Source organism: Alosa alosa, chromosome 4 (assembly GCF_017589495.1).
Source record: "Alosa alosa isolate M-15738 ecotype Scorff River chromosome 4, AALO_Geno_1.1, whole genome shotgun sequence".
Taxonomy (NCBI): domain Eukaryota; kingdom Metazoa; phylum Chordata; class Actinopteri; order Clupeiformes; family Clupeidae; genus Alosa; species Alosa alosa.
Window position 1 is genome coordinate 27955031 of NC_063192.1, and position 13433 is coordinate 27968463.

The window sequence follows — 13433 nt, forward strand, 5'->3', positions numbered from 1 at the left end:
GAAACAGTTGACGGGAGTCAAGATTGATGACAACTGACTGTTGCTAGAGTAGTTATAATTGGTTGCTATGCTGGTTGCTAAGTTAATGTTGGTTGCTAGGTTTTAACTGTGAATGTGGTTGCTAGGCTGTTGCTAGGGTACTTGAAGTCGTTTCTAGGTTGTTGCTAGGTGTCCATGGTAGCTACTATCAGAAATAAAGGAGTTACTACAGTGGTTTGCTAGTATAATCATGTTGGTTGCTATGGAAACTGACATAGATGCTTAATTTCAATGGTTGCTAAATTGGTTGTTAGGTAGGTGGTGGTTTAATATAGTAGGCTAGAGGCATAGTTGATGATAACTGACAGTTGGAATAGTTGAAAAGTTAAATAGTTGGATAGTTTAAATGGTCAAATTATTTAATAGAGCCAGATTGTATGCTTAAAGCCTGAGACAGACAGTTGCTGGAGGTGGCCGGAACACTTGGCATAGGATTTTAAGTGCCCTACTGTGATGTCATAATCGCCAATGTTAAGTCTATGGGGAATTTTTTAGTAGTTTTTAATTAATAGTTCAAAAAGTATAAAAGTTACAAAGTTGAAAAATACATAGCTGAAGTCACCTAAGTAAGACCTACGCAACGCAGTTTGAACAAAGTTTCTACGTCAAACGGTTGAAGCTGAATTAAACGCACAAATACGTAGAAGAAAAATAAGCATAAGAAATCGGATAACAGTAGATTGCATTTTCATGCACTCTAATAATCCTTATTCATAATTGGCTGGTATAGGATAACCTTTAATAAATGCTTACTGTATTCAAAACAATGAAAAAACATAAAGGACCCCACATGTCTGAGGAATTATTAAAAGATAGTTTATTCTTAATTAACCATTGGTTCTTTATTTAAACCCTGGGAAGGACACATGTGGCACACGTACGGCACATGTTGTTAATTTACTCACCAGCTCTTTGCCAGGGCAGCCAGCGAAGAACTCTGGGTCGGAGATGGGGTCGGACAGGTAGGACTGAAGCAGGTTGAGCCGCAGGCCAGTGGGAGGCTCATTGGTCATCTTTACCCCATTCTGCAGGATGGTCACGGGGAACTGCGGCACAGGACACACATTCAAGGCCTCTGTGTGTGTGTCTGTGTGTGTGTGTGTGTGCGTGTCTAAAAAAGCTCCATCTCATACTCTGACAAGACTTAAGTTTAGTAAAGGTGGGGGGTATACCTTGCTGGTTCCATTTTATGACTTCTATTCATTATGAACACTGCAGGCACCTCAGACGTTTCCGTCATGTGTGTGTCAGTGGGAATTTCTTGTTTGTTTGTTTTTGTTATTTCTTAATTTGTCCAACCAAGTCCTTAAAGCTGCAGTTGGCAAGTCTGACAGATTGAGGGGAGCCAACATTTTTGAATGTTTACAACTCTCATGCCCCTCCCCCACTACCACCGAGCACCCTCTCATCGAGTTTGTGCTCGTCAGTGCGCACCAGACTGCACCAGATTGTGATTGACAGTCAGATCTCACACAGCCCTGCTCTGATTGGACCAGAAGAACCAGGAGCTGTGGATTTTTGCAAAACAAATAACAGGCTCTAGGTGGAGGTAGAAGTGTGTTTTTTTTTTCTAAAACCGGCTGATTTATGTTGTTCTGTCGGAGCATAGTGTTGTTATGTCATAGTGCAGCTTTAACATTAACTTGTAAACATGTGAGAAAAACAAAACAAAACATGTAAACACCTGTGGTGAGACATTTGTATGTGTGTTGCACCGCCATGCGGTGCTGACAAGACACCCACCATGGGGGAGGGGTAGCTGGTGAGCCACAGGCGGAAGTCAGGGTGACAGATCTCTGGGCTCAGGTCCTCGCAGATCTTCTCCAGCGTGGACATCCAGGACACGGCCAGGTGACAGTTCTGAAGGCACACCCAGGTGCCCTCTTTCATGGCCGACTTGATCATCCGCACCGCGATGGGCCCTTGGCCCTGGCCCAATGAGATGGACTTGAAATTGGAGCCGCCCATGTTCTTGTCATTGGTAAACTTGAGCAAGCCTGGGAGGGGGAGGGGGGGGGTGGGGGTGGGGGGGGGGGGGGGGGAGAGAGAGAGAGAGAGAGAGAGAGAGAGAGAGAGAGAGAGAGAGAGAGAGAGAGAGAGAGGAAGAGAAAGAGAGGGGAAGAAAGAGAGAGTTCAAGAAGGCCGAACTCAAGCTTTCAATTAGCATTCAAGTATTTTGTTTAATTGTCACAATTATTTACTCTGACCAGTGAAGACTCTATTTGGGTGAAATAATGGAATTAATAAATATAAGTGATAAATAAATAATAATAATTATTATTATCATTATGCATTAAAATGTGTTACCTTTATTTTTTTAAAAAAGGATAGAAATAAAAGCTGAGCACTAAGCTATATTGCTAATCACTCACTGGCCATGGGGTCTGCCCCGGGGGACAGCACGAAGACCAGGGGGATGGTACAGTTGGAGTCCACGTAGCTCTTGCTCAGGTCAAACGGAGGCGGCTCAACAAACTTCTTACCCAGTTTGTCAGTCACATAGTTTGCGATGGCTGGTTCAATCTTTTTTTTTATTTTAGAAAAAAGACAAGTCAGACAAAGGTGTGTGAATTCAACATAGTCATAGAGTACAGCATATTTTCAAATAAACGTTTTAATTAGTTTCTTACTTTGTCGGGCCTAAGGCAGCGTAGTATAATCATTTTCTGGAGGTCATTGAGTTTTTCTGCCCAGGGACTAGGCAGTGGGACATTGTATGGCTCCTTGCTATCATAAATCAGTAGGAAACCTTCTGGGTTTCTGGTAAAACTCTCTCTACAATGGAAAAGAGAAGATATGGAAGAATTCTAACATGAACACATATGAAATCAGAGGGAGCAGAGCAAGCATGCACACACACACACACACACACACACACACACACACACACACACACACACTCTCTCTCTCTCTCTCTCTCTCTCTTACTTGATGCCATGGAGGGAGGAGAGCTCACTGGCTCTGCAGATCTCATCCCAACTCTTATCCTGCAGCCAGCTTGGGTCTGGGTTGGGCAGCTCGTTCTGAAGACCCACTCCACCCGTGAGCAGGAACATGAACTCTGAGTACTCAATCTCCTTCTTCGCTCTTCACCACACAGAACACAAGAGGAGTTTAAAAAGCATCAACACCGTAAACATAACACATGTATCAGTAAATAACATTTATGTAAAATAGATTGAACTTTTAACGGCATGAACACTATAAATAAACAAATAAAAAAAGCCCCACTCGGACTGCAAGCAACTAGCGAGAAAAGACCATGGGATGTTCATGTAATTCAGCGATTACAGGCGAAATAACCACTAGCAAAGTGGCTGGCAATGTGAATGGGGCGTAATACATCAATCAACAAATATCATTCATATAAAATAGACTTAACAAAGTCTAATCTGGGGTACATGTATGTGTGGAAAAGACTTGACTTGACAGAAACTCCAGGGTTTGGAATGAGTCATCCGGGCCTGTGTTGAAATTTTGTTGAATATGCAGGCCCTGAAGCATGCCATGGACAGCGCGCTCTGAGACATTACGCCAGAGTGGTGCGTAGGCAAATATTCTCCAAGTTGAGGATGCTGTACACATTGTCCAAATATCTTGCTGCTTCTTGCTGCTGGCAGTGTTCCCCACATTTCAACACATTTTTGAAAATTGCTGATCACAGAGCCCAGGGACCCAGAGAACACTTTTCTTTTCAGTGCAGCTCTTTTTGACATGGCTGCCAGAACGTAAAGTCACAAAGGATTTAGTTATTATTTGTTGTTTAGCTGGTGCTTTTATCTATTAGTGACATAGATTGAAACTAGCTCCAGGGACAGTCCTTCAGCAGCGACTTGGGGTTAAGTGCCAGTCAGTGGCACAGCAGGGGCACACTCACAACCCTCTAAGGTTCCACCTGGAAGGCCAGATCCCTAAACACTAGACCACCACCACGGTCACCAAAATCCTACAAAACAATGGTGAGGAGAGTGGCAGACCTTTAAGAGGTGACTTACAGCAGCAGATTTGAACACAGCAGGAATGAGAAGAGGAGCTTGTCTTTCTCAAACAGCGAGCGGCACACGTTGCAGTACAGGTTGTAGGTGAAGTGGTCAATCAGATACCTCAGCCTCTTCTCCAGAATCTTGGATTTATTGCTGGGAGAGGAAATCAAAATTTAAAGAAATTCTCACAGTTCCTACAGAGCACCACTGGATTTTTTTTACGGGAACGAAAAATAATGCAAACAGTAACATGCTTAAAAACCAAACACTGGACATCTGTGATGTAGCAGTATCTCAGGCAAAACAATTTATGATCAAAAATAAACAGTAAATTAAACATCTGTACCACTGTGGTAATGTGCTTGGATGATTTGATGACTTCACACTCACCTGTCTTGTATGGAGTTGATGTAGAGATTGACAAACCAGTTGAGGGAGTACTGGTACATGGGGTCGATGTTGGCCAGATCTGCAATGCTGAAGAAGAGGATGGAGGAATGCTTGGCAATGGCTCGGTAGCCCTCTCTCGACTCGGCTATTTTGATCTCGGTCTTCTCGGCTATCTGGATTTACAGGGAAAAGAGCCAACGGAAAATGTTGCTGAATGAAAAATGTATCGCAAACAGAGCCATCTAAGACTACTACTGGACACAATCACATTTCTCAGATGCACGCACGCACGCACGCACGCGCGCACACGCACACACACACACACACACACACACACACACACACACACACACACACACACACACACACACACACCTGCTGTTTCTTGTTTATCTCATTTGACATGATCTTGGCCGAGTCAAGGATCTGGATGGCGCTCTCGTCCTCCAGGATATTGCCCTTTGAGGACTGAAGTGTCTCCAGGATCTTATCCTCGATCTCCTTCAGCTGCTTCTTGTTGGCGGCAGACTGCAGGACTAGAGCATTCCTCTCCTCCTCCAACTCAGGCCTGGCAATGGGATACAATTTAATATAATGGCATATGATATAATTGGATATGATTGGCACTTTTCCACTGCACTGATTACGTATGATGGCGTTACACTCAGAAACATCGGAAATGAATTGCCTTTTTTGTTTCGGGATGTTTTAATCGACGATTCTACCTGGCCGACTGAGATTCTCCGAGATGCATCAGGGAACCATGGAGACGCATCTTGGCGCAGAAGGAAAAAACACTGAGGAAAACGAGCTGGGGCCCGAAACAGATTGAGGAATAGAGCTCATAGGCCTCCACTGCCTAGCATTCTCCTAGCCAATGTCCAGTCTCTTGTGAACAAGATGGATGAACTAAGAGCGTGGATACAGTTTCAAAGAGACATCAGGGACTGTAACATTCTATGCTTTACTGAGACATGGCTAACTGAACTTGTACCGGACTGTGCCATCACTCAGGTGGAGTTTTTCTCTGCTGCTCGCTCTGACAGGACTGAGGAATCTGGAAAATCGAAAGGTGGTGGTGTTTGCATCATGACGAACAGCAAGTGGTGTGATCCTAGAAATGTCACCGTTCTCTCAAAGTCCTGCTCGCCTCATCTAGAACATCTAGCGATCGTCTGTCGACCCTTCTGCCTGCCCTGTGAGTTTGCTTCGGTAATATTCAACGCTGTCTACATTCCTCCACAAGGCAACACAGATGCTGCGGTTTCAGAATTGCAGTAAGTGTTAAATAGACAACAACACACGCACCCTGAAGCTGCGCTTATTGTGGCCGGTGATTTCAATCAAGTACATCTGAACCGGTCCATGCCTGAATTTATTCAACACATTCACTGCTCTGATCACTGCTACACATAGTTCAAGAACAGTTACAAAGCTAAGTCTCTACCAGCTTTCGGAAAATCAGATCATGCCTCTGTTTTCCTACTGCCTATGTACAAACAGAGAAGTCAGACGGACCCCACAGTGACGAAGGAGGTCAAACGCTGGACTGACCAATCGGAAGCCAGGCTACAGGACGCCCTTAGCAACGTTGACTGGGAGATGTTCAAGACAAACTCTGCTGACATAAATGAGTTTACGGAAGTATCATTGAGTTACATCAATATGCTACCTGATTCCATCATCCCAACTGTAAAGATCTGAAGCTTCCCTAACCAGAAGCCATGGGTGGATAGAGAAGTGAGAACGGCATTAAAGACATGCACCATGACTTATAATGCTGGGCTTATTTCAGGGGATATGACGGATTACAAAGCAGCATCTTATAGTTTACATTAGAGCTATTAAAGATGCTAAGCGGCTATAGAGACAAAGTTGAAGCTGATTTCTTGGAGGGTGATCCAGCACCAGTGTGGAAAGGACTCGAACCATCACTGGCTTTGAAAGAAAGTCCCCTACTATGATGAATGTGAGTAAAGCCCTCCCTGATGAACTTAATGCTTTTATGCTCGCTTTGACATGAAAAAACACAGACTATATTGGACTAGCTGCAGCATGTGAAGCAAATGAGGATGCACCTTCCTGTGTCTCTGAGGTCGATGTGAGCAATGCCTTTAGGAGGGTTAATTGTAGAAAAGCTGCTGGACCGGATGGAATTTCTAACAGGGTTTTGAAATCCTACACTGCTCAGTTAGCTCCTGTGTTCACTTATATCTTTAACACATCATTGGCTCAAGAGATAGTTCCTACTTGCCTCAAGCAGTCTGTTATTGTTCCAGTACCGAAAAACAAAAGTCCATCATATCTGAATGACTACCGCCCAGTAGCCCTGACGTCTACAGTGATAAAGTGTTTTGAGAAGCTTGTGAAAAACATTATCTGCTCATCCCTCCCTGCCTCCTTCGACCCCCTCCAATTTGCTTACAGAGCCAACAGGTCTACAGAGGATGCCATCTCAAACCTCATGCACACCACCTTAACTCACCTGGAGGAGGGGAATGGGAATTATGTGAGGATGCTGTTCATTGACTTTAGTTCAGCATTCAAAACGATAGTACCTCTCACCTTGGTCACAAAGATGAAGGCCTTAGGACTGAACACCACCCTGTGTCACTGGATATTTGACTTCCTCACCAACCGTTCACAAGTGGTTAGAGTGGGGGGTCTGACATCTGACTCATTAACCATCAGCACTGGTGCTCCCCAAGGCTGTGTTTTGAGTCCACTGCTGTACAACATCTACACACATGACTGCAAAGCCAACAGTAGTCATACCTCCATCATCAAGTTTGCAGATGACACAGTGATCTTGGGCCTGACTAGTAACAACAATGAACAGCTCTACTTGGATCAGGTTGATGAGGTGGCACAGTGGTGTCAATCTAACAGCTTGACACTGAATATCAATAAAACCAAGGAAATGGTAGAGGATTACAGAAGGAAGCAGCAGAACTACTACACCCCACTAATGATCAGCCGGCAACCTGTAGAGAAAGTCACAAGTTTTAAATACCTTAGTGTCCACATTACTGAAGACTTAACATGGTTCTAACTAGTAGCATCATCACCTGGTATGGGAACTCCACAGTTAGAGATTGTAGTACTCTGCAGAGAGTAGTGCGCTCAGCTGAACGTACTATAAGAACTCAACTCCCTGCTCTACAAGATATCTATTCCAGAAGAGTACTCCTAAGAGCCCAAAAGATTCTGAAGGACTTTTCTCATCCTAACGATTATTCCTACCGCTGAAATCAAGAAGACGCCTATGTAGTCACAAAGCCAGAACCGAGAGACTCAGGAGAAGTTTTTATCCCCAGGCCATCCGAACTTAGCCTGGGTGTTCCCATGCTGCCTTGCGCGCGATTTGATTCACGCTGCTAAGGCAGCCTGGAGACCATGGAGCAAATTTTCGCCTGAGATAGGGAACCAATCACAGAACAGGGGGGAAAGCAAGACGATGATGAGCTATGCACAGATGAATTTGATAGACACCCGTGGCACCCAATAAACGGATCTGGGCATTTTTTTCAAATACGAGAAAATGAACGTTTGGTTCCCAGACCACGTCTCATTGAGAAGTGGTGGCGCTAGCCAGGCTAATCCGAACTCTGAACTCACACTATACAGCACACTATCCTCTAATGATCGATACAGCACACTATCCCATCTCCCCTGTCATCCCCCCAACACACACACCAGACCCCTGGCAGTTGGGTTAGCCCCTTGAGCCGTGGATCTGCCCAAGGTTTCTTCCTTGGTAAGGGAGACATAATTTCACTGCATTTCATAGTTCCAGTAACTATATGCATGTGACAATAAACTTCCTTGTATCCTTGTATTCTTGATTACTTTTTCAGTGGTATACATGAAAAATTTAATTTGTGAGGTCATAGAATTTACCACAAAATTAATATGAAGTACTGTGTGTGTGTGTGTGTGTGTTTTCGGCATTTGGAGTTTTAAGCCCCTAACGTCGTCTTCCAGGCATCGCTGCATGGAAGGCACTAGGGTTAGGCAAGGGTTAAGATAAGGGTTAGGGGCCTTGAAGTCGACGATCGCAGTGCTGCCTTGAAGTCGACTGTGGGGGCTTAAAACACCATCGAGAGTGTGTGTGTGTGTGTTTGTGTGTGTGTGTGTGTGTGTGTGTGTGTGTGTGTTTGTGTGTGTGCATAGCTGTGTGACTGCTCCGCACCTCTCCTTGGCCACCACAATGCCGAGCAGCTGGTCCTCCAGCCCCTCTGGGGTGATCATGAAGTTGAGCAGGGACACTTTGGTGGCCAGCTCGGGGAGGTAGTGAGGGTTCCGCAGCTTGGTGGTGATGTAGAAGCGGAAATCGCTGGAGTACTCGATCACTGTCTCCCCAAGCCTGATGCAGTCCATACCCCCTACCACAAGTAAAGATGCTTTATTAACAGGTGCGTTCCTAAGGCATTTTCGGTGGCACAGAAGAACAACACTGAGCTAATGGTAACTTGGGGACAAACAAAGATAAAAAAAAAAGTCGACATTTTGCAGAGCATTGCGCTGAAGTCCGATTAATTTTCATTTCAAAGTACAATCTGCATTGGTTTTGAACGTTTCAACCGGAAACCCTCCAGAAACAGATTTAAAACAGTCTATTAAGACTGCTTGAGATCCGTGAGGATCTTTTTTTTCAAAACCGAAATGTTTCTAGACTTACAATGATAGCATAACTCTCAAGGCCTAATAAACAGAGTGTTTTCAGATAGGTCTACTCTAGTAGTGTATCTTGATTGACTGTTTTCAGCTTTAATAGCATTTTTCTGGAACGTTGGGGAAAATGCGTGCTGTTGTGATAGATCTGGAATAATAAACTTGAAACATGTTACACTCTCACATGTCTGAGTGTGAGACATATTGCCTACTTAAAGCCTGCTTTGTCACATTTTGAGTCTTCCTGTCCTGTCTGTGTGTGTATGGGTCAAGGTACACTTGCGTCTCCTCATGTTACAGACATAACATTATCGGTTTATAATAGTAAACGTTGATAGTATTAACCAGGAAAGGCATTTTTGCCTGGGAGCAGAATTTGATTGGATGATGTCTGGTTTGTGTCATTGTGTCCTGATTCTGAATTATCACACCCTCAACACCCCTGTTCTGATTCCAAATTCTTCATTCCTAAGTTCCCAACCAAGGCTTGTTAAAAAAATAGCCCCATATATACCAAATAAACTTTGACTTAAACACTATGAGCTTCTGTCAGGGGTCCCACTCTAAGTCAAATATAAAATTCCATGACCTTTCCCTGACAAAAAAACTGAATTTCCATGACTTACTATATAATGAATAGTACAATTATACCGACCAATGATTTGAGAGCACCCGCGTAGTGGTCAAGAATCTTGGGAGATGAATGAATAAACAGGCATTGAATAAACACAGTTGGGCTACTCAAGCAGTAAAGCTAATTAGCAGATACACATGCATGGATATATATATATTTGTATTAATGTATTTTGGAAAGTACATTTTAAACTGCTACAAAAAAATCCTGATATTCCATGAATTTGATAAAAAATGATAAAAATGATAACATTTCCTGACTTTCCATGTCTGGAATAGACTTTCTAAAATTCCACGATATTCCAGAAATTCCATGACCCGTGGGAACCCTGTTCTATGGACCCTTTCAAGAGAGTTCCATTATCAGCATCATAGTTGGCCCCACAAGACTTCCTTTTTAACATTCCATATGTTATCTTAATGTAGAGGAAGTAGATTGGGGCCCAAATAGAACGTTCAAGCATTGTTTTTGTTTTTATTGTTGCAAGGGTCTATACTAAACCACCAAGAGGCACCTTGTTTGAAGGTCTGCTTGAGCAGCAGGGGCTCCAAAGAGGGGTCAAGCTCCTCGGCGACGTTCTCCAGCAGCAGAGGGGTGCCAAACTGGATGCAGTTCTCCAGCGTGCGCATGTAGTCGGAGTCGGTCAGCTTGATCACGCTCAGGTTGTTCTCCTTCTCCGAGTTTTTCACCCACTTGTTAGCCTGCCCCTGAGGATCGATCATTAGAGGCCTGTGGAGAAGGAGAGGACACAGGGGGAGTGGAGTTATTCATTTATCACTTTTTCAGCATTTCAGATTTTTAATTACAGTTAGATGATACCGGTACTTGCATTGCTATTTAAAAACAATATTAAGTATATTTTGGGCTTTTTGCCTTTATTCAGATAGGAAAGTGAAGAGTGACTGGAAGTAAGTGGGAGAGAGAGATGGGGTGGGATCGGGAAATGACCACTGGTCAGATTTGAACCTGGGTCCCGGGGTGGGTTTGGGCCCATACGTGGTACTGGCGCTGTAGCCTCTCGCACCACAGCGCCCCCTAAAGAAGTGTTTTTGTCTTTTAAATAATCTTTTATTTGTTCATGGTGCAGTTTTTGCTGAGTTATGTGTGTTGAAGAAGGGATACTATCAGTCATTTATCATCTGTTCATCATTTTTTTTTAATTACATCAAAAGAAAAAATGATACTTGCTTTACATTGCTGTTTAAATGAAAGAACATCCTATGTATTTGTTGCCATCTTTTATATATTTGTGATGGCATTGTTGCTTTGACAATTGCTTTGAAACACTTCTTGCACCTTTCTGTGTTATCTGGTGTTGAGGCATGACTCACCATCTCCGTGAGTTGCTGACAATGACCCCGTTATCTATGGAGAAGCTGTCGGTGGGCAGGCCAGCAATGTTCCAGGCCCGGATCTTAATGGGATCTCCCAGCGTTTTACTCAGGCAGAAGTCGTCCGAGGACGGGATGTCCTGACTCTGAGAGGGAAGAAAACCCAGTAATCTCACGTTTGGAAGATTCAAATCACCGACAATACACTGAATGCACCCTCGGATAAATGGATGTTTTACAAAATCCTTTTTTCACCACATCTACTCCTATTTCACCAGAGACAATAGCACTTGAATAAGAGCATGATTGAGTTTTCTCACAATTTCCAGCAACGCTGACACTAGTTGGATCGTAAAAGTGCACAGACAATGTAAAACTGAATGCCCGGACGCTGTACCTTGCAGAGCCTGGTCCAGCCTCTGGTGCAGTCCTGTCTAAAGCCTGCTGTGAACGCCCCTAAGTAAGCGATGACTCCGGCTGATATTAACACATCTCCTGTCAGGTTATCATATATGTTCTGTAGGTCATCTGCTGCCTTGGACCATCTATTTGTAACAGAGGAGAGCAATAATAGATATATGTATGTAAAACCAAAACATATTAAACGCCAAATACACAAACTATAGGCTATGCTGTTAGCCTTTTTTACAATCTGACCTGACATTAGGTCAGATTGTATATAAAAAGGCTATCTTAATTCTTCTAACACTCAAGCTCTATATGTGAACACTCTGTGACCAAGATATATGCAAATTATAAGATGAAAAGAAAAATAGCTAATTAAACTTCAACAGCTTCCATTTTTGTTTTAGATGATGGCATGATAACTCCTGAGAGGTCACTGTGGCTGCGCACCTGGTCTTCTCTCCTCCCAAGCCTCCGATGAGCTTCTCGGCCCTGACCAGTTTGCGGGCGCAGAGGTCCACCTGGTGCTCCAGCCGGGCTTTCTCCTCGGTCTTCTCCTCGAAGGTGCGCTGCAGCGAGGCCAGGCGGTCCTCCACCTCCTTCAGCTCGGCCCGCTTCTGGTTCAGCAGCGCCATGGTGGTGGCCAGGGACTGCTGGGCCTCAACCAGGCCGGCCTTCTTGGGGGCCACCACCTGAGGGCAGAGAGGGTGAGGGACGTGAGTGAGGACTGGAGAGCAAGACGAGAAGCACAATGAGAAGTGCGGGGGAGTAATGAGTAATTAAATCGGCCATCCCAAAGTTCTGAGGTCCAAATATTCTTAATAATTGCCACTGAAACCACATAATGACCACTTTGTGTCGAGGTCCTGTTCGTCCTGTCACCCCATAAAACACACACACATATCTAGAGTGAATGAACAGGACAGAAGGACAGATAGCAGACACTATGTCAGTACTATAGCTATTAAAACACACCACAGATAACACTGAACTCATTCATACAGGAAATTGTTGGTGCTTGTGAGGTTAGGGGGTCACCAAGGGGTGAGAGATGGGTGTGTTAAGGAAGGAATATCACATTTCGTTTTGCTTTTGCATTGAGCTGTCTGAAATCTCCTGTGCTATCCTGTGATGATTTAATTAAAAATGATAGTACATAGTATAGTGTAATGCAGATATAATGCCAATGGATATGAGATGAAGATGAAAGCAAACAGAGTGAGGGGTGTGGGCATGTGAAAAATATAAATAATTGCTGAACATCCCTAACATTTAACAGAATAGCAGACACTATAGACATAGGTAGTAATGGAGATGAGAGGAGAGCTGGTCACAGCACCTTGGCCACTCTGTCGTACACCTCCATGGCCTTGATCCATTTACAAAGGCCCTCTGCTGCAGATGAGGCTTTAGCCACTTTGGCAGGGTCAAAGTCTGGGTTGGTCATGTACTCACTGCGGATTTTGCTCATCACAGGAACCTGTCACATCATAACACATAACTTTATAGACATCACACACAGTTCACTGTTGATCTCTACGACAGTGTGTTTGGCCTATGAATGATCATATGGGGTGTTTTCTTGTGTGTGAGTGTGAGAGGGCTTACAGGAATGTTGTCCTTGTCATACTCTCTCAGATCACGCAGGAAATTCATGTCTCCCAGAAGTTTTTTGCTTGGACCCCAGTATTCAAGAATCTGTTGAAAGAATCACAACTCCCTCAGAACAGTAATTCACAATCATCAGAGAGTCCTCTGTGTGTGTGTGTGTGTGTGTGTGTGTGTGTGTGTGTGTGTGTGTTCACCTTCTGTCCAGTTCCTGCAGGATCATTGATCTTCTCCGGCTTAATATCCTTCATTACACACACGGCGGCCATCACCAGCTTCACTCCTGAGGGAGGGTTCTTCATCGACTTCACGATCGTCACGTCTGAGGGCTTTGGAATGAAATAACGATTCAGCTCACCTGCACAAGGT

The 13433-nt window shown here is 44.1% G+C and overlaps 1 protein-coding gene across 1 annotated transcript in view; it reads right to left on the reverse strand.

Moving 5' to 3' along the window:
* dnah12 (dynein, axonemal, heavy chain 12) overlaps nt 1-13433 on the reverse strand; it is a 45248-nt gene that overhangs the window by 6870 nt on the left and 24945 nt on the right. The window contains 16 exon segments of the mRNA XM_048241044.1: nt 945-1085; nt 1783-2036; nt 2412-2562; nt 2670-2814; nt 2968-3126; nt 4035-4175; nt 4413-4585; nt 4788-4980; nt 8605-8797; nt 10235-10449; nt 11052-11197; nt 11449-11596; nt 11907-12148; nt 12796-12936; nt 13065-13154; nt 13262-13393. Of these exon segments, the coding sequence (XP_048097001.1) occupies nt 945-1085; nt 1783-2036; nt 2412-2562; nt 2670-2814; nt 2968-3126; nt 4035-4175; nt 4413-4585; nt 4788-4980; nt 8605-8797; nt 10235-10449; nt 11052-11197; nt 11449-11596; nt 11907-12148; nt 12796-12936; nt 13065-13154; nt 13262-13393 (2664 nt within the window).